Below are 22,470 nucleotides of genomic sequence, written 5' to 3'. Positions count from 1 at the left end.
GAAATGAATCTTAAAGCAGAGGAAAATAAATTTAAAATATAAGAAATATAAAAGCTTAGGCTAAGTTTTTTCAGCTGCTGGATAGTGAGCTTGGTAACTAGTCTCATGGTCTGTGAGTAAGCTATCTGATCTTACATTCTCTGTATGGATATTGAGGCAGATTGTAATTTTTATAAAAGTTGTAGAGGATTCTCACATTGAGTTAGGGCTGAATAGATGGCTTCTGTGGTCTCTTCTGTCTCTTAGCCCAAATGGAAAAGTCACTTTGGGCCTTCTATCTCTTAGAATATACTGACTCAGGCACAGGAAAACAGCTTCTTGTTCTCTGTTTTATTTTTATTACTCTTGTGAACTTAGTATTATTATAGTTCTATACAAAGAAAAACTGACTCTTACTCAAATTATGAAATTTAGAAGTTTTCTTATATTCTTCACTGTAATTTTATACATTGTATGTAATTACATATTACATATAACTCTTGAGATTATGTGCATGCTAAGTCGCTTCACAGTTGGACATGACTCTCTGTGACTCCATGGACTCTAGCCCGCCAGGCTACTCCATCCATGGGATTCTCCAGGCAAGAATACTGGAGTGGGCTGCCAGTCCCTTCTCCAGGAGATCTTCCCGACCCAGGGACTGAACCTGGGTCTGCCACATTGCAGGCAAACTGTTTACTGTCTGAGCCACCAGGGAAGTAATTTTCTACATTGTACGTAATAACACATTACATGTAATTCTGAGATTATAGTATCAGTCAGTTGGAGAACAAAATGTAATAATAGAGCAGTTGAATTTGTGGGCAGATTTTCAAAACTGCACTTAAACGATATTCTCCTGTGTTGAAGGTTGTATGTAAGCTTCAAACAAGAGGTACATGCTGTCACACAGTCAAAGAGCAATGGAGTGTCCTCCATCCTTCTTGTACCTGCCTCTCTTCAGAGTTCTTCCTGGAGGAGGAAATGGCAACCCACTCCGGTATCCTTGCCTGGAAAATCTCATGGACAGAGGAGCCTGGTGGGCTACAGTCCATGGAGTCATGAAGAGTCACACACGACTGAGCATCTGAGCAGAGTTCTTCCATGGTGGTACTGTTTTCCTGCTCGTACCACTCTGAATTTAACCCCCTTCTTTCCTAAGACTTTTTTTTTGGATGGTTTACTATTTTAAAGTTTATGTGGAGAAGGAAAAGTAAACTGAAACATGACAAGCAATGCCACCTCAGCATGGTATTTTTATCACTTAAATATGTTCCAATAATGTTAAAGAGAAAGGTTTGTAATAAGGGATATCTTCCATCTCATAGCTAACTAACCTTGGGAATACTATATCTTCACAGTTTAGCTAAATTATCATCATTATGGAGCCTTTCCTGATCAGGCCAACTGAAAATTTCCCATTATATATTCTCTGTACTAACTCTGTAGCACTTGGTATTTATATCAACCAGGATAGACTATGGTAAAGTGCAGATTATCTTAAAATTCCAGTGACTTGAACTTTGTTTCCAGTGTCTTCCACTTACGTATCATAAGGAGACATGCTGCTCTAACTTGCCACTTAGGGACTCAGAATAATGATGTCTTTACCATCTTTTGGCTGAATGCATCCAGGGCCTGTGGCCTCCTTGCTCTCTATGACAGGAGTGAGAACTGGAGGTTTACACAGCCTTTTTTGGTATTTGGTTTGAAGTGACGCATATTTCTAACCAAAGCCTGCCCAGAACTAGCCCCATAATCCCATGTAATCTCAAGAGAATAAGGAAATGTGGGGAAACAAATAGAACGTTGGGTGAGCACTACTCTCTCTTTACATATTGAGTTGGCCATCAAGGACTTTTGCTTTTAAGTAAAAAGACACGTTTTTCATTTAAACTAAGAACTTTATGAGCAGTGTGTTCCACTACCTTCTGCCATTTTTTTAGGCAACTTCATGATTCCATCTTCTCAAAACTTCTTATCTTTTTGAGCAAAAAGCTGTTCCAGGTGCCTTTTTGAGTCTTCCAGGGAATAGAATTTTTTTCCCTTAAGTGAATTTTTAAAGATCAAAATAAATGGAAATCTGAAGGTACAATGTCTGGTGAATACTGCAGATAATCAGAACTTCTTAGCTAAGCTATAACAGTTTTTGCCTGATATTCAGAGAAACACGTAATCTTGTGGTATCCTGATGGAATATTATGCATTTTCTGTTGACTAATTCCAGGCACTTTTTGTCCAGTGCTGCCTTCAGTTGGTCTAACTGAATGTAGCACTTGTTGGGATTAATCATTTGGTTTTCCAGAAGGAGCTCATAAAAGAGGACTCCCTTCCAATCCCACCATATACACAGCATTACTTTCTTTGGATGAAGACTGGAATTTGGTGTAGTTGGTGATGGTTCATTACTTACTACAGTCTCTTGTGTTCCAAATGATTGAATGGTATCCACTTTTAATTGCCCGTCACAAGTTGTTTTAAAAATGAAATGTCTTTGTTAGGTTTCAATACAGAATCACATGCAGAAATATAGTCAGGGTTTTCTTTGCTTAACTTGTGTGGCTCCCAAACATCAAATCCATTAACATAGCCAAGCTAGTACAAATGATTTTCAGCACTTGATTTGGATATTTTGAGTAGGTCAGCTGTGTCCTGCGTGGTACAGCATTGATGTTATCAATTAATGTCTTGATGTGATCACTGTCAACTTCAACTGGTCCACCTGACCGTGGAGCATCGTCCTGTAAGAAATCTCGGGCATGAAACTTCACAAACCATTTCTGACATATTCGATCAGTCACGGCACCTTCTCCATTCATTGTACAAATCTTTTTTTTGCGTTTCAGTTGCATTTTTACCTCTCTTGAAATAATAAACCCTAATATGCAAAAAATGTTGCTTTTCTCCTTCCATCTTCAATACTAAAATGACTACACAAAAATTCACCAATTTGATGTTTTTTTAATTAATCCAGAGTGATATGACAGCTGTCACAATACAATCTAACGATTGTTTCGAATAAAGTTTAAGACAACTAAGTGCTATTAAAGCTGTCTTATAGGAAAAAAAAACTGAACAATCTTTCTGAGGGTGCAGGGAATGTTAAAGGACTGTAAATTCTTAACCTGAACCTCTGTTGAAATTTTAAGTATATATGGGCATGGGAGGATGAGTAAGTCAGGTGTATGACATCTGTGCCCTTCAAAGACCCCAGGAGAAAGCTTTAATTTGGATAGGCATGGCTGAAAAGGGAGAATCCCATTCTGTGGTTTAAGTGTTGAGGCATTTCCATCTGAATTGTAGTAGACCAAGGATTGAGTTTATTCCTTCACTTCCTGCAGAAATAAAACCCTGTCAAAAGGGTCTATAATTTATCTGCTCTAGGAATCACAAAGTCTGGGAATGTTACCCTAGAGTTATCCTTGATATCTGTCCTTTTCTTATTCCATACCAGTCAGTCATCAAGCTCCTTCATTTCTTTCTTTACAAATTTCTCACATCTTTCAATCTAGTTCAGTTCAAAAACACTTATTGAGTGCCTTCTGGATTCTAGATACTGTCCTCTGAGTATACAAGTTCCCTTGTCTCAAATTTCTCATTTTCTAGGAGAGAATACTGCGATACAAGCAACCATAGAGATAAGTTTAAATACAGAAGCAGTATACAGGAAAGGATTAGTCTTCCAGGGAAGGTCAGAAAGATTTGCACAAGAGGAGTGATTCTTGAATAGGGTTTTCAAGGATGAATAGTAGTTCTTAAGAAAGATAGGGGAGCAAAATACTATAATTAGAAGGCAAAGCATATAGAAAGACATAGAAGCATAGCACAGTGTAGCCTGGCAGCTTGAGGTAGTACTGTGATAGAATAGATGAAGTTTGAGTCAAGAGGTGTTGAAAATGATCTGGTTTTGCTTTTCTCACTGTTAGGAGCTTCATGTGCCTGGAACACCAGCTTGTTTATTCCCGTGTCTGTGATTATCGAAGGCCTAGTCTTTTTTTTGGTACTCTAGTCTCACCTGTCGTAAATGCCCCTCCTCCAGACTTCAGCCGCTGTGCCTTGACGCCTAAGTATTTGCATACAATGTGTGCTCTCAGTCCTCAGCTCTCAGTGGAGTGATGTCTTTCACTTGTATCTACGTGGTCACAGATGTTTCATAATCAGATTTGCATATAGTGATTTTGAAAATCTTTTGGAGTTAAGGGACTAATATGAAAATACTGTTTGTACTTTGTCACAATAATATAATTTACTGTACTATCAAATAATTCAGTTCAGCAAGTGTATTTTTCTGATTTCTGTCCACACACAATATTGAGAAAATATGCAATAGAAAAAAAACAGGAAGAGAATATCTCCCTTATGTTTCTGAGAGAAAAGGCTTTACTTAAACATGTTTAATACACTCATATAATTTCTGGCTTTCATTAATTCTCTGAGAGAGACAAATCATAGAGAACTGCTTATTCAATTTCTTCTCTTCATCATTAAATTTGAAAACATAAACAGAGGAAAACTACTTATTAAATGAATATGCTGCTTTAACTTGAACTTATATGGAAAATACCATCAAAGGAAACTGATTTTTATGTTAATTTATTTGTAACTTCTTTCTTCAGGATGCTGGGCAGTTTTATGCTAAATATAAAGAAACAAGATTGAAGGAAAAGGAAGATGAATTGACAAGAGCTGAACTTGAAACCCTTCAAAGTGAGTTTTAAACATTGTCTTACTATATTAACTATATTATATAAAGCTGATTATTTAAATTTGGATTTTTCCTTAAATTCAGTAATAATTAAATTTTCTGTGCTTCCTGCTACTCTCTAGACTTACTTGCACCTCATGTACTACATGTGCAAAATACTATATTAGTAATTTCTGAACCACCCACAACTTAGTATCAGAAGGAGGGATAAAGTTATCATGGGGTCATATATTTCCTTTCATCTGTATGTTTGCGTGCTTAGTTGCTCAGTTGTGTCTGACTCTCTGTGACCCCATGGTTCCTCATTCATGGGATTCTCCGGGCAAGAATACTGGAGTAGGTAGCCATGCCCTTCTCCAGGGGATCTTCCTGATGCAGGGCCTGAACCTGGGTCTCCTGCATTGCAGGCAGATTCTTCACCGTCTGAGCCACCAGGAAAGCCCCTTTTAATCTGGGAGGCATCTAAAATCTAGAAAGTCCTTAAACAACTGCAGTCCAGTGCTGCAGTTGTCATTAATATTTAGTGGTGATCACCAACTTGCTGTAAGCCTGAAAATGTCAATGATTTTTGTTTTGAAAGTCTTCGTTTCATTTGTATTATTGTTATATAACATGAAAAACCTTGACTAAAGTATCAGTATGTTGATGACTTCCACCAAACACTGGAGACAGTTCTTGCTGATTTTAGGAAGAGTTGAACATACTGTTAAAGAAGGCATTTTCCCAGCCCTGGTCATTCTAATTTTCTATATCTACATCCTTCTCATACATTCTTCCTTTTATAATGTTTTATTTTTTTAACATGGTTTTATTTTTATCCAGAGCATTTAATACTACTTAACATTAATTAATTAATTTTGTTTACCATCTGGTCCTCCCAATAGAAAGTAAGCTTCATGAGAGTAAGGATTGTATCTATTTTCTTTATTGTTATGACTATCTAAGGACCTTAAAGAATCCCTGGCACACAGTAGGTGCTTAATAGGTAACTGTTGATTGAACTCAGGGAGGGGAGGTCTTCTGTTTTATTTTTAATTTCAATATGAATGTTCTTGGTTCAAACTTCATTCCCCTCCACCTACCTAGATTCCTAGAGAAGTGATATGGACTAATGTGGGCACAGAAAACTGTACAAACACTCTTAATACTCAGTCACTTCACACTTACAAATGTATATAAATACACAGCATGTGTGATTTACAGAATAACTTGCATGCCTTAGCTATTTGTGCAGCCCACAGAAGTCATTTAGCCAAGTGAAGCTAGAAAAGAGCAACTGTGTTATTAGTATTCCCATGCAGTTCACACTTGGAATATATAGAAAAATAGCTATGGCAATTACCCTTCATAAAGTGAAAGTCTAGCTTTCTGCCTTTACCTAAACACCAACCATAGTTTGAGAATAAAGGAGGACTAGGTTGTCTCCAAAACCAGAGTCCATTGCCACTACCTAAATGTGTGACTTTGAGGAGTTTATTTTCGTTTCCTTATCTGTTATAAAAACCATGTGGGACTAGATGATCCCAGTGTTAGTTTTCTATTGTTGCTTAACAAATGGCCACAGATTAGTGGCTTAAATACAAATGCATTATCATACAGTTATGTGGGTCAGAAGTCAGACATGAGTCTCACTGGGCTAAAGTCAGGGTTATCACGCGAGGCTGATTCCTTTTCCAGCTTCTTGAGGCCCCCATGTTCCTTGGATCATGGCCCCCCTTCCTCTTCCTTCAGAGCTAGCAATGTTGCATCTCTGATTATTCTGTAGTCACATTTCTGCCTGATCGTAACGGGGAAAAGTTCTCTGCTTTTAAGGACTTGTGATTAGATTGGACTAACTTGGATAATTCAGGATAGTCTCTCCTGTCTTACGGTGCTCAAGTTTAATCCCATCTGCAAAGTCTCTTTTGCCATGTAAGGTAAAATATTTGCAGGTTCTGGGCATCAGAACACAGTCATGTTTAGGGGACCATTTTTACCCTCTACAACCTTCTGGTATCTGGGTAGCTTTAGAACAGGGACTTTCTTTATCATCTTTGTGTCTGCAGCATTTAATATAGCATCCTGGCACATAGTAAAAGTTTAATAAATGGATGAATGACTAAATAGATGAATTAATATAACCATGAATATTAATCAGTTAATATTAATGATGCAGAAAACAAACTTATGGTTACCAAGGGAGAAGGGGGAGAGTTGATTTGGAGACTAGGATTGACATATACACAGTACTATATATAAAATATAGATAACTAATAAGGACCTACTGTATGGCACAGGGAACTCTTCTCAACACTCTGTAATAGGAAAAAAGTCTATAAGAGTGGGTATATGTATATATGTATAACTGATTCACCTTGTTATACAGCAGAAACTAACACAACCTTTTAAATCAACTATACTCCAATAACGGAGAAGGTGATGGCACCCCACTCCAATACTCTTGCCTGGAAAATCCCATGGATGGAGGAGTCTGGTAGGCTGCATGGGGTCACGAAGAGTCGGACACGACTGAGTGACTTCACTTTCACTTTTCACTTTCATGCATTGGAGAAGGAAATAGCAACCCACTCCAGTGTTCTTGCCTGGGGAATCTCAGGGATGGGAGAGCCTGGTGAGCTGCCGTCTGTGTGGTTGCACAGAGTCGGACACGACTGAAGCAACTTAGCAGCAGCAGCAGCATACTCCAATAAAAATTTTAAAAAAAAGTTTCAACAAATACAATATAATATTCAGGTAAACTGTATAACTGTTTAAAGCAGACTCTGCTTAAGAGGGGGAAATTTAGGATGCTAGAGGATTACATATTGACTGATGTGTGTTTTGAAGAGTAAGAGTGGACAAATGATTATTACTGCTATATTAATATATCCAGAGATGCAAGCTGGATTTACAAAAGGTAGAGGAATCAGAGATCAAATTGCCAACATCCATTGGATCATAGAAAAAGCAAGAGAATTCCCTCAAAATTTTTACTTCTGCTTTATTTGATATGTCAAAGCCTTTGACTGTGTGGATCAAAAAAACTGTGGGAAATTCTTAAAAGAGATGGAAATACCAGACCACCATATCTGTCTCCGGAGAAACCTGCATGCAGGATGAGGCAGCAGTTAAGAACCGGACATAGAACAATGGGCTGGTTCAAAATTGGGAAAGGAGTACGTCAAGGCTGTATATTGTCACCCTGCTTATTTAACTTACATGCAGCAAAATGCCGGGCTGGATGAAACATAAGCTGGAATTAAGATTGCCAGGAGAAATATCAGCAACATCAGATATGTATATGAAACCACTTTAATAGCAGAAAATGAAGAGGAACTAGAGAGCCTCTTATTGAAAGAGGAAAATGAAAAAGCTGGCTTAAAACTCAACATTCAAAAAACTAAGATCATAGCTTCTGGTCCCATTACTTCATGGCAAATAGATGGGGGAAAAGTGGAAATAGGGACAGTCTTTATTTTCTTGGGCTGCAAAATCACTGTGGATGGTGACTGCAACCACAAAATTAAAAGACGTTGCTCCTTGGAAGAAAAGCTAGTACAAACCCAGATAGCATATTAAGAAGCAGAGACTTCACTTTACCAGTAAGGGTCGATATAGTCAAAGCTATGGTTTTTATAGTAGTCATGTGCAGTTGTGGGAGTTGGAGTGTAAAGAAGACTGAGCGCTGAAGAATTGATGCTTTTGAACTGCGGTGTTGGAGAAGACTCTTGAGAGTCCCTTGGACAGAAAGGAGATCAAACCAGTCAATCCTAAAGGAAATCAGTCCTGAATATTCATTGGAAGGACTGATACTGAAGCTGAAGCTCCAGTACTTTGGCCACCTGATGCAAAGAGCCGACTCATTGGAAAAGACCCTGATGCTGGGAAACACTGAAGGCAAGAGGAGAAGGGGTGGCAGAGGATGAGATGGTTGGATGGCATCACTGACCAAATGGACATGTGTCTGAGCAAACTCCAGGAGATAGTGAAGGACAGGGAAACCTGGTGTGCTGCAGTCCATGGGGTGGCAAGAAAAGAGTTGGACACTGCTTAGTGACTAAATAACAAAACCAAAGATTGAAACGGAAGTTGGTATTATAGCAATTGTTGAAACAGCTTTAGTTAAATTAAATCCATGAATAAATGAAACTTTAAAGGTAACTTTTATATAATTGTTATTTTTAAGTAAAATTGTTACATAAAATTTTTCTAAGCCTTTTCAGTTCAGTTTAGTCTCTCAGTCATGTCCGACTCTTTGTGACCCCATGAATTGCAGCACGCCAGGCCTCCCTGTCCACCACCAACTCCCGGAGTTCACTCAAACTCATGTCCATAGAGTCAGTGATGCCATCCAGCCATCTCATCCTCTGTCGTCCCCTTCTCCTCCTGCCCCCAATCCCTCCCAGCATCAGGGTCTTTTCCAGTGAGTCAACTCTTCGCGTGAGGTGGCCAAAGTATTGGAGTTTCAGCTTCAGCATCAGTCCTTCCAATGAATATTCAGGACTGATTTCCTTTAGAATGGACTGGTTGGATCTCCTTGCAGTCCCAGGGACTCTCAAGAGTCTTCTCCAACACCACAGTTCAAAAGCATCGATTCTTCAGTGCTCAGCTTTCTTCATAGTCCAACTCTCACATCATACATGCCTTTTAAGACTAGTCAAAAAGTGGAGGTGAAGGGAATCCACATTTACAGGAAGAGAAAAATGTCAAACTAAACCAAAATTTACCTGTGGAGACAGTTTGAATACACTAATTTCATTGCTTTCATAGTCATGTTTTCATGACTGTTTTTCCAGAATTGTTCAAAGACTTTTGTTCTCCCTAAGAATTTGATAGCAGTTCTCATGCAGATTTAATAATGCTTTCTTTTAAAAAAATTTTTAATTGAAATAAAGTTGATTTACAGTGTTTCAGGTATGCAGCAGAGTGATTCAGCTATATATATACTCTTTCAGATTCTTTTCCATTATAGGTTATTGGAAGGTATTTAATACAGTCCCTTGTGTCATATGGTAGGTCGTTGTTGGCTGTCTGCCTTACATGTAATGGTATATATAATATGTTCATCTCCAAGACCAAATTTATCCCTCCTCTTTTTTCCCCTGTGTAACGGTAAGTTTGTTTTCTTTCTCTGCGAGTCTGTTTCTGTTTTGTAAAAAAGTTCATTTGTATCATTTTCTAGATACCACATGTAAGTGGTATCATATGACATTTGTTATAGTAATTTGTTATTGTTTAATTAAAATATTATGTAAAGAAACAATTTACAATAGGTGAATATCTGAAAATTCTCTGTATGCCAGCAAAAATGTGTGATGGTCTTCTGAAAAGTTTGAAAATTCCCCATGGCTGATTCATGTCAATGTATGGCAAAAACCACTATAATATTGTAAAGTAATTAGCCTCCAAATAAAATAAATTAATTTTTTAGAAAGTTTGAAAATTCATTACCTGGTTATGGTTTCTTCAAACTGAAAATGATGAAACTAAATGCCAGAAAGCTTATTAAAAACAATACTCATCCTAAACTCTGAGTAATAAGACTTTTGTTGCTCATGTTTTGGTATCAGTTCAGTAATAAATTTATTAATAGAAAAGGTGAAGGTATCAACATTAACAAAGTTAAAGAACAGTCACATTGCTGTTAATAATGTCAAAAACTGTCATGTATTTTTAAATGTCGTCTCTCATGGTTACATGCAAAGAATCTTTTAATTAATTTTGTTAACTTCATTACAGTGTTCTACATTGTATACTTTAGAACTAATACATCAAGGCCCCAAATCCCCCAGTGTGCATTTCATTTGCCCCCATCCTTCTTAATTTTAAAGACCATCACTGGAATACTGAGTTCATAATAACATTTCCATCTGCCTAATTGAGTAAATGCATCTCATGCAGATTAGCAATAGCTATTTTATGCTGCCTGTTTTTCATGACCTAATTGCTAATCTGCCCTCAAGTCTTCTGCTTTACTGCCGAGACTGTGTGCAGTGTCCTCTGAGGGCTACCCCAGAGTTACACTGAGTGGGGTGTGGTAGTCTTACTAAAATGGTGTTTTAGGGGGGATGTCTGAAACGGGTAATGTCTTAAAAATAAATATGTATCTTTCTCTTAGGAAGTCTTTATGGGAAAAAATGTGATCTATTTGGAAATTTTTGAGCATTTTCTTTACTACAAACTTTTAATCAACTTTATGTTTTTGCTATAAATAAATTGAATATGTATTGATATAAGGTTTTTTCAGTGTTAATATTTTATACAGTCTGAGTTTTAGTCTAAGTCAATAGATGTGAGTTCTGAGTACTATAATGAAAACCCATATTGTGAATGGAAAAAAAAATGAGTAATTCTATAAAGAAATTGATTGAAAGGTTAAAATTTAGACAAAGAGGGGATCAACGGTAGAAGGAAAACTCATTATTTCCCTTTTTTCCCCTCTGCACTTATATGAGTTAAGAACAAAAGCAAAAGCAAGTAATCAAAATCCTTCTTTTTTAAGAAGTAATTTTTTTTAATCTGAAGAAACAGTTGTTCCAGACATTATGTTTTTCTTCTGGCTTTGTGGTCCCCACCCCATACCCCAGTGATGGGCCCAACTAGGGTTGCCAAGGGGACAGTAAGAACACGGTAGACAGAATTTGCCTCTTTAGGGTGGCAAGACGGGAAAGCATTCACCTTCCCTAAGGTAATGGAAGACAGATTTCTATAGAAAACTCAGGCTCATGACAAAAGGAGATGCTAGTGCTTATTTTTAAGTTGATTCAGGGACTGGTGGAGAAGAGGACAAAGGAGATAGGGCAGATGTAATCCCAATGGGTTAGAACATTTTTCCTTTGATGATATAGGATGCTCGTGGATGGAAGATTCCTCTCTGAGATAACTTATGAAAAGGTAATATAACAAATCACTAACTCCAGTACGTTTGGAAACATGACCAAATAAAAACTCTGTACCTTATATAATATTCTCTTGTATGTGTATACCACATTTTGTTTATCCATTCATTTGTCATTAAACACTTGGGTTGCTTCCAATTTTTAGCTATTGTGAATAATTCTGCTGTGAACTTGGGTGAACAAATATCTCTTTGAGCCCCTGGTTTCAGTTCTTCTGGATATATATCCAGAAATGGAATTGCTGGATCATATGACAATTCTGTCTTTACTTTTTTTTAGGAACTGCTACACTATTTTCCATAGCACTGTACAGTTTTACATTCTTACCAACAGTGTACAAAGTTCCAATTTCTCCATATCCTTGCCAGTGGTTTTTATTGTCTGGTGTGTATGTATGTGTGTGTGTATTTCTTGTAGCCATTTATTTTCTGGTTGGGGTGTGTGTGTGTTTCTTGTAGCCATCCTAATAAGTGTTTCTTTGGAGAAATGACTATTCAAGTCCTGTACCCAATTTTGAATCAGATTGTTTGTTGAGTTTTAGTAGTTTTCTGTATATTCAGTATATAATCCCTTATCAGATATATGATTTACAAATATTTTCTCTCATAATATGGGTTGCCTTTTTACTCTATTGATATCTTTTGATGCACAAAATTTTTAAATTTTCATGAAGTCTAATTCTATTTTCTTTCATTGTCTGTGCCTTTGGTGTCATATTAAAGAAATCAGAGTTTTAGATCTTACACTTAGGTCATTGATCCGTTTTGAATTATATTTTTATACCTTTAAATTAGCCTCATATGTCATTTAAGTTACTAATTTCCTTTTACGATATCAGGTTTTTTTTTAAGACACCATTTGAAAAGCTTGGATATACACAGGTACTGATGCAGTATAGGATAATACGGTACTCAATACCATGTAGATTTTTAGGTACGGTAACAACCTTTTAAAGTAGAACTGTTCCCATAACACTGTATTCTTAATACACATTTTTTTTTTTGGCCATTTTTTTCTATTAGGCTGCTTATCCTGTCAGGTTATAAGATCTCTTTATGTATTCTATATATGCATATCTTCTGTTTGTACTCTGCATTGTAGATTATCTTCCCAAATCTGTTCTCTCTTGATTTGTTTATTCTGTCTTTTATCTTTGTAGCATCTGGGTTTTCAGTCTTAGTTAAGATTTCTGCTTACTTTAAATAGTATAGTTAGTATTTTAGGTTTCTTTTTCAATATTTTCATTGTTTTGGTTTTTAAATTTAAGTCTCTTATGCAACTGTGATTTATTTTTGGTATACATTGTAAGGTTGTGTCTACTTTTCTTTCAAATGGATATTCATTTGTGCCAGCAACATTTATTAAATCCTCCTTCCACTGAACTGAAATATTTATGTTCTCTGATCTGTTCTAGGAATTTGTCTCTTCATATGCCAACATCATATTGATTTTATTATGTTGGTATTATAGTGCATGTAAACACAGATACATACACATACACAGGATGGAGAAGATATGGTTCTAAGGATGGATGAGTTTGACAGTAGTGACCAAGAGTAGAGTTGCTTCTCAGTGTCAACGCTAATCAAGAAGGGATTTAATGGAGAGGCTAGTTGATAAACTGATAATCATCTGCTGATAACTACCCTTGATGCTGCCAAATTATATTTTGCCTTTGTAAAATATTGAAAAGATGAATGTATACCCTTAAGAGCTAGTTTTCTGCCAAGTAATGTGTTGCTGCTGCTGCTGCTGCTAAGTCGCTTCAGTCGTGTCTGACTCTGTGTGACCCCATAGACGGCAGCCCACCCTGTCCCCGTCCCTGGGATTCAACAGGCAAGAACACTGGAGTGGGTTGCCATTTCCTTCTCCAATGCATGAAAGTGAAAAGTGAAAGTGAAGTCGCTCAGTCGTGTCCGACTCTTAGCGACCCCATGGACTGTAGCCCACCAGGCTCTTCCATCCATGGGATTTTCTAGGCAAGAGGACTGGAGTGGTAGAGTATATATAATTTTCCTCACATCAACTTGATGAGGTTAGATTTAACTCCCTTTTACGGAATGAAAATGGACACTTGTTCTAAGGGTTAAGTTACTTGCCCTGTATTATGCAACTCTTAGGTAGTAAAGGTAGGATTAAAACACTAATGCCCAGGCTCTTTTCACTACGGCTATGACCATGAGTGTTTCATGAACAGTACTTTGAAAACTAAAGATACACACAAATTGATATGGGGATTATATAATAAATCATCTGTCATCAACATCTATGAGTTTTATTTTAAAACAATGCCATGGATAATGCACAATAAAACTTAAAACTGATATAAGTAAAGTAATTCTATTTTTATGAAAGAACAATATATATGTTCTTTCAAGATAAGGTCTATGAATAAAATTTTAGTTCTTTTTATTATTATTTTAATTGGTGCTTTTAAACTTTTTTTTAGAACAGAAGAAAGTTAAAATAAAAAAACCAAAACCTGAATTTCCTGTATATACGCCTTTAGAAAGTACATATATTCAATCTTATGATCATGGAACTTCTATAGAAGAAATTGAGGAACAAATGGATGACTGGTTAGAAAACAGGAACAGAACACAGAAAAAACAGGTAAATTTAAAATACATATATATTTATTTGTCTATGTCGGGTCTTAGTTGCGGCTTGTGGGATCTTTAGTCGCGGCATGAGAACTCTTAGTCGTGGCGTGTGGGATCTAGTTCCGTGACCATGGATCCAGTCTAGGCCACCTGCTTTGGGAGCATGAAGTCTGAGCCACTGGATCACCAGGGAATCCCCAAAACAGGTAAATTTTTTGAATTTTGCTCTGAGTAAAACACATACTGAAAAGTACTAAAATATATTAATAGATATAGAGCTCAGTAAACTATATCATGGCAAACCCAGTTAAAACCTTTGTACACTAGTGTATTAAGTCACAGGGTCAACAAGTAAATAATTCTTACATATATATATATATTTTAATGTCTGTATCAATTTCTAGCTCAGCAGCAGGATTGAAAACTTTAGTTACTTTACATTCTTGCCAACACTGGGTCATGTCCACCACAGTAAGTGTAGTTAACATTGATCACCATACATGTTTACAAAATTTTTTGGTAAACTTTTAAGATTTACTCTCCTAGCAACTTTCAGATATGCAGAACACTATTATTAAGTATCATCACTATGCTGTTGCATCCCTATGACTTACTTATTTATACCCTTTCATCCATTTCATCTACTCCTCACTGCCACAGCCCTACCTCTTTTAAAAATCAGTCTGTTCTCATTTTCTTAAGCTTATTAGTTTGGGGGGGGGGTTGTTTTTTAAGATTCTTCTAGAAAAGTGAGACCATCTGGTATTTGTCTTTCTCTATATGATTTATTTTACTTAGTATAATGCTGTTAAGGTCCATCCATGTTGTCACAAATGGCAAGATTTCCTTATTTTTATGGCTGAATAATATTCCTGTGTGTGTCTGTGTATGTGTGTGTCACATTTTCTATATCCATTCAACCATCAGTGGACACTTAAGTTCTTTCCATATCTTGGCTATTGTAAGTAGTCTGCAACAAACATTGAGGCGCATATATCTTTTCAGATTAGTGTTTTTCATTTTCTTCAGATAAACACCCAGAAGTGGAACTTCTATATCATCTGGTAGTTCTATTTTTAATTTTTGGAGGAAACTCTATACTGTTTTCCACAGTGGTTGGACCAATGTACATTTCTACCAGCAGTGCACAAGCTTTCCCTTTCCTTCATATCCCTGCCAACACTTGTCATTTCTTGTATTTTTTATAATAGCCGTTCTAACTAGTGAGAGATGATATCTTATTGTGGTTTTGATTTGTATTTCCTTACTGAATAGTGATGTGGAGCGTCTTTTCATGTGTTGAGGATGACGTTAGCTCTGGGCTTGTCACATACGGCCTTTACTGTGTTTTGGTGCATTCCCTCTATACACAACTTTGTTGAGAGTTTTTACCATAAATGAGTTTTTGTCCAGTTCTATCAAATACATCTATTCAGATGATCTTACGCTTAATCATCTTACATTTGTGATGTTTTTTTCTTCCTGTAAATGATTTCTAATGTCAGTACCAATGTAGTAGGAAAAGAATATGATTTGATTTCAGTCTTAAATAAATTTAAGAGTTGTTTTGTGGGCTAACATATGATCTGTTGTGGAGATCCATGTGTATGTGAGAAGAATGTGTATCTGCTGCTTTTTGATGGAATGTCCTGTCTATGTTTATTAATTCAATCTCATCTAACATGTCATAAAGGCTAATTTAGGTGCTCAGATTGACTTTTTTTTTTTAATTCATAATATGCCTTTAAAATCCCTCCAAATTCATAATATGCTCTTAAAAATCCCTCCAAGTGTTTGAGTGTATCTGTAGTTTTTATTTTTATCACTGAATAATAATCCATTATATTGAATAATAATCCAGGACAGGGAAGACTAGCTTGCTGCAGTCCATGGGGTCGCAAAGAGTTGGAGATGACTGAGCGACAACAACTGAACTGAATAATGCATAGTGGGTTAGTTCGCATGATCTAACGTATTATTTCTATAGGAACATATAGTGCATACTCTATTTGAGATTTATCCATATTCATGTTCCTACAGTTTTCTCTTTTTAGTGCTGAGTAACAGTCTAGTGTACGGGTACACTACAGTTTTTAAAATGTATTAGTGTATGGAAATTTCATTTGTTTCTGGCCATTATAACTAAGTTTTCTATGAAGATTTGTATACATGTTTGTGTGGAATTATGCCTTCCTTTCGCTTGGGTAAATGCCATGTAGTAAAATGAAGTTGCCAAACTGAGTTCCAGAGTGGTGGTAAGTTTTACATTCCACTACTAGTGTGTGAGCCCTGCAGTTGCTCCACATTTTGGCCAACCTTTGGTGTTAGATATACAGATCGATTTTAGCCATTCTGTATATCTATATTTACACCAGTACAATTTGTATTGATAATAAGCTATGTAATAAGCCTTGAAATCAGATAGTAGAAATCCTCCAACTGTTTTCTTCTTTTCAAGATTGTATTGACTATTCTAGTTATTTGCATTTCTTTATAATAAATTTAGATTCAAGTTGTCAATTTGTACAAGATTCTGTTGGAATTTTTATTGCAGTTGAATTGATTTATAGATGAATTTGGGGAGAATCTGACATCATAAAAATATTGAGTCTTTTGAACCACATGGTATATATCTCTTATCTACATCTTCTTTAATTTCTCTTAGGAACATATTTGGTCAAATTTATCCCTAAATATTTCATATTTTATTCTATTCCAAATTATATTTTTAATTTCAGTTTCTGATGGATTCTTAAGATTTGAAGACCTAAGTTCTAGTTTTAGCATCACTGTTTATTGCCTATATCATGTGGATTTTCATTTTCTTGTTACTTAACACCATACAAATAGTGTGAAATTATCTTTCTACCTTAGAGATAAAAGTATGTATGTTAAAACATTTTGTAAACTGAGAAACCCTAAAACAAAGAGTTTTCCTTTTATTCCATCCTTCTTTTGGATCTTCCTGTCATTTTCAAAGTTTTCATCTACATTTAAATTTTTATTTTGTCCTTTTATTAGTGGAAAACAAATGAAGAGAAAGATACGTCCCAGTTGGCCTCTATGTTGTTTGTATTAAGAAAGTTGATTAACTTTGTTCAAGAGCTTCTCTGATAATCTCCCTAATTCGTTTTTGTTTTATCCAGTATATATTCAGAGTAGTTTTAAGTACTATGTCTGTAAGCGCTCATAAAATATTGCTTTTAAATCATGTAATGGAGAGAGGATTTTATCATCATCATCTTCCTTTACATCTTGTGTGAGATATTGCCCCATGTTCTACTGTACATCAAGTTGCTCATTTAACTCTCATAAGAACCCTAAATTAGTAATATTTTTTCCATCTGGAAGGAATGTCTGATTATCAGGAAGACTGTAATATATTTAGTTCAGTCATATGGGATTGCTGTTTTTTAAGGAAAAAACATTCATTATCAGGAACTTTAGATGGCTCAACCAGTGTAAGTAAATAGGCATTAATCCATCTATGGAATTCCTTAACCTTTGTAAGCTCTTGAAGGGGTTAAACCCAGGTAATTTCTCCCAGAATTTGCCATAGCTTTCATTAGTGGCAGTGCCGAAGCACTTTGAAGCAATAAGTGAAAGATGACAAATATTCAGAGTAGGAATATTGGATGAAAAGTGAAATGGAAAAGTTATTTCTGATTATAATTGTCTGACATAACTTTGTCATAGTCATTTTTTAAAAATTTCTTTAACAATGTAGTTAAATATTTTTAAGTCCAATAGCAGATGTCCCAGGTGGCTTAGTAAATAAAGAATCTGCCTTCAATGCAGGAGATGTGGGTTCAATCCCTGGGTCAGGAAGATCCTCTGGAGGAGGAAATGGCAACCCACTCCAATATTCTTGCCTGGAGAATCCCATGGACAGAAGAGCCTGGTGGGCCAGCATCTGTGGGGTCATAAAGAGTCTGACATGATTGAAGATACTGAGCATGCATGCTGAAATATTGGATGAAAAAATAAATGTAGTTACTTCTGATTATAATTGCCTGACGTAAGTTGGTGATATTTATTTTTTTTAACATTTCTGAAACAGCGTAGTTAAATATTTTTAAGTCCAATAGTAGATGTCAGACATTTTTTATGTGAAAACAATCATTCATGTATATGATTTTAAAAAAGTGAGGTTTTAATGAAGCAAAATAATTTCCCACCATAAATACTATAACAAATAAACTCTTCTAAAATAGTTTCTTCTTCATCCCCCTGGTGACCTAGTGGTAATGTTCTGCAGTGTTTTATGTAGGAGACCTGCATTTCATTCCTGTTCTCGTTATCTCTCTCCCTGGGGCTGCAATGAATAAAATAAGAAATAAAATCACTATCCTCCATCCTTATTGCCATGGGCTGTACCTTGTCAGATTTCATAAGCTAAGCTAGATGGGACCTGGTTAGTACTAGGATGGAAGACCTCAAAACAAAGTCTGTGGAACACCCATCTTCTATGTAGCCACTATTTCATCTTCCTTGAACCCTTGTCTTAAAGTCATTATTGTACTTTCGTCTTTACTCTTTGATTGATTTACTTGCTCTAGGGGGGGAAGAAAGGTCTTTAAAGTAAATGCATTTCTAGTCATTTAAATCAATGCATTTATTTATTTTCCCTTTTCAAACTTGAAAGACTATTTAATTCAAAAGGTATTTGGCTGTATTCTTGGAAAAGACAGTATTCCATCTAGCGTTGTGTTTTATTGTTTAAAGTTTGTTTTCTCGGGGATTTCTCATTTTATTTATCTCTGTCCAGTATTCTGTGTTTCTATTTGTCTTGAGAGATAGTGTTGCCCTTGTTATATAAATAATATACAACACTTGGTATTATTTTAAAAACACATATAATGTAACTGTGTGAAGATTTGAAACTTAGAGAATTGTTTCCTTAAAACCTAGATTATCTACATAGTTTAACTTTAAATTTTAATTTTAAAAAATTCAAATGCTAGTAATTTAAATTAATTAGATCTTTGTGTGTGTGTATATATACAATATAATGCCTATAATTCAGTTAAAAATGCACTGATGTTTTAACCATGAATAAACCCAATCTGCCTATTGCTATTGTATCCAAAATACACCCAAACACACCTTTCATAATTACAGATGGTACATGTGCACGCATGTACCCACACACAAACATATGTGCATACCTAAGCTCTCTAACACACTCGTTTTCTTTCTTCCTTCCATCTTTCCTTCCTTCCTCCATCCTTTCTTCCCTTCCCTCTTTCCTTCCTGATGACATTTTACACAGAACCCCAATATATGAAAGACAGATACAAAAGGCTGAGAGCTTCTCTGGTTAATGTCAAAATGGGGAGGCTAGAGCCCCATCCATCTAGCCTCTTCCTCATCGCATAAGGCAAGACTCCTCAGATAAACCCGAAAGTTGTAAGAAACATGGCTGCGCTGCCCTCCTCAGTTTCACATTCTTCCATTATACACAGAAATTTAATGTTTTGAAAGAGTTATGGTGAGTGCAGAAAAATGAGTAAAAAACAACAGAAATAAAATCAGGTTATTTTGAGAAAAGAGATACTTGAATAGAGATAATAGGTGGGTGAATGTAAAAAAGAGAAAGTCATTTAATTGATAAAGAAGGACATATATATCTTTATCAGGGAAACAACTTCCAGAATGTTCCTATTGTAAAAGGTTGATGGCTGCTGTGAGCATGGGCCTGAAAAGTATTCAACAATGACTTGGTGTTTTCTTATTCTACCATTATGCCAAATCCTCTTCATTTCTGTTTATAATGACTCCAAACCAAAACTAAACCCCCAGAGTCATAGCACTCAGTTCAAGAGGGATGGCATATTTTCTTTATGAAATACAATGCACTTTTTATGTTAAGGAAGTATTCCAGAGTTTATCTAATTTATATTTTAGTACCATTTAAGATAACAGTCCCTATATGTCATCAATGATATTTCAGAAAGTCATTTTAAAATTATTTTATATTGTTACTCATTTTAAAATAGCCATCTTCATAAAAATTTAAAAAAATTTTTAGACTACCTCACGGGAGTATTCTCTATGGGAGTGGTAGGTTGATAAATTTTTTTTTTAATCAACTCTTTGGAGAGAAAAAAGAAGCCTCTATTTTAATGTTTGCCAAATTAAGTGGTAATCTACTCCCATCATGGCTGATTTGTAATTGTCAACAAGAAGTCACTGAAAGTGGAGTTGGAAGAGATATGCAGTGGTGATGTTACCATTTTGTAATACTCCCATCATGTAGATAAACTTGATGTGTATATCCTCAAGGGCATACATAATAAAATGTAGTAAAATAATTAGGAAGCAATGAATCTTGACTATTACCTTTTTAGTATAATTTAATTATTTGTTTGCGTTGATCACCAAGGAAGGCTTTCTTTTTTTTTTTTTTCAAGGAAGGCTTTCTTATCTCTCCTTGCTATTCTTTGGAACTCTGCATTCAAATGGGTATATCTTTCCTTTTCTCCTTTGCCTTTCACATCTCTTCTTTTCACAGTTATTTGTAAGCCCTCCTCAGACAACCATTTTGCCTTTTTGCATTTCTTTTTCTTGGGGATGGTCTTGATCCCTGCCTGCTGTACACTGTCACAAACCTCTGTCCATAGTTCTTCAGGCACCCTGTCTATCCGATCTAACCCCTTGAATCTATTTGTCACCTCCACTGTATAATCATAAGGGATTTGATTTAGATCATACCTGAATGGTCTAGTGGTTTTCCCTATTTAAGTCTGAATTTGGCAATAAGGAATTCATGATCTGAGCCACAGTCAGCTCCCAGTCTTGTTTTTTGCTGACTGTATAGAGCATCTCCATTTTTGGCAGTGAAGAATATAATCAATCTGATTTCGGTATTGACCATCTGGTGATGTCCATTTGTAGAGTCTTTTCTTGTGTTGTTGGAAGAGAAATGGTATGGGCCTAACAGAAGCAGAAGATATTAAGAAGAGGTGGCAAGAATACACAGAACTATACAAAAAAGATCTTCATGACCCAGATAATCATGATGGTGTAATCACTCACCTAGAGCCAGACATCCTGGAATGTGAAGTCAAATGGGCCTTAGGAAGCATCACTATGAACAAAGTTAGTGGAGGTGATGGAATTCCAGTAGAGCTATTTCAAATCCTAAAAGATGATGCTGTGAAAGTGCTGCACTCAATATGCCAGCAAATTTGGAAAACTCAGCAGTGGCCACAGGACTGGAAAAGGTCAGTTTTCATTCCAATCCCAAAGAAAGGCAATGCCAAAGAATGCTCAAACTACTGCACAATTGCACTCATCTCACACGCTAGTAAAATAATGCTCAAAATTCTCTAAGCCAGCCTTCAACAATACATGAACCATAAACTTCCAGATATTCAGGCTGGTTTTAGGAAAGGCAGAGGATCCAGAGATCAAATTGCCAACATCTGTTGGATCATCGAAAAAGCGAGAGTGTTCCAGAAAAACATCTATTTCTGCTTTCTTGACTATGCCAAAGCCTTTGACTGTGTGGATCACAACAAACTGTTGAAAATTCTGAAAGAGATGGGAATACCAGACCACCTGATCTGCCTCTTGAGATATCTGTATGCAGGTCGAGAAGCAACAGTTAGAACTGGACATGGAACAACAGACTGGTTCCAAATGGGGAAAGGAATACATCAAGGCTGTATATTGTCACCCTGCTTATTTAACTTCTGTGCAGAGTACATCATGAGAAACGCTGGACTGGAAGAAACACAAGATGGAATCAAGATTGCCAGGAGAAATATCAATAACCTCAGATATGCAGATGACACCATCCTTATGGCAGAAAGCAAAGAACTGAAGAGCCTCTTGATAAAAATGAAAGAGGGGAGTGAAAAAGTTGGCTTAAAGCTCAACATTCAGAAAACGAAGATCATGGCATCTGGTCCCATCACTTCATGGCAAATAGATGGGGAAACAGTGGAAACAGTGTCAGACTTTATTTTTTGGGCTCCAAAATCACTGCAGATGGTGACTTCAGCCATGAAATTAAAAGACGCTTGCTCTTTGGAAGAAAAGCTATGACCAACCTAGACAGCATAGTAAAAAGCAGAGACATTACTTTGCCAACAAAGGTCTGTCTAGTCAAAGCTGTGGTTTTTCTAGTAGTCGTGTATGGATATGAGAGTTGGACCATAAAGAAGATGAGCACTGAAGAATTGATGCTTTTGAACTGTGGTGTTGGAGAAGACTCTTGAGAGTCCCTTGGATAGGGAGGAGATCAAACCAGTCCATCCTAAAGGAAATAAGTCCTGAATATTCATTGGAAGGACTTATG

General features: G+C 36.2%; 1 protein-coding gene across 1 annotated transcript in view; it reads left to right on the top strand.

Annotated features, from left to right (window-relative positions):
* Window positions 1–22,470, top strand: part of DNAJC1 (DnaJ heat shock protein family (Hsp40) member C1) — a 181,979-nt gene that overhangs the window by 83,944 nt on the left and 75,565 nt on the right. The window contains exons 7-8 of the mRNA XM_025000956.2: window positions 4,596–4,686; window positions 14,012–14,175. Coding sequence (XP_024856724.1) covers window positions 4,596–4,686; window positions 14,012–14,175 — 255 coding nt within the window. The remainder of the gene's footprint in view (window positions 1–4,595; window positions 4,687–14,011; window positions 14,176–22,470) is intronic.

Source organism: Bos taurus, chromosome 13, assembly GCF_002263795.3.
Source record: "Bos taurus isolate L1 Dominette 01449 registration number 42190680 breed Hereford chromosome 13, ARS-UCD2.0, whole genome shotgun sequence".
NCBI classification, from domain to species: Eukaryota; Metazoa; Chordata; class Mammalia; order Artiodactyla; family Bovidae; genus Bos; species Bos taurus.
This window is presented reverse-complemented; position numbering and strand designations above follow the sequence as displayed.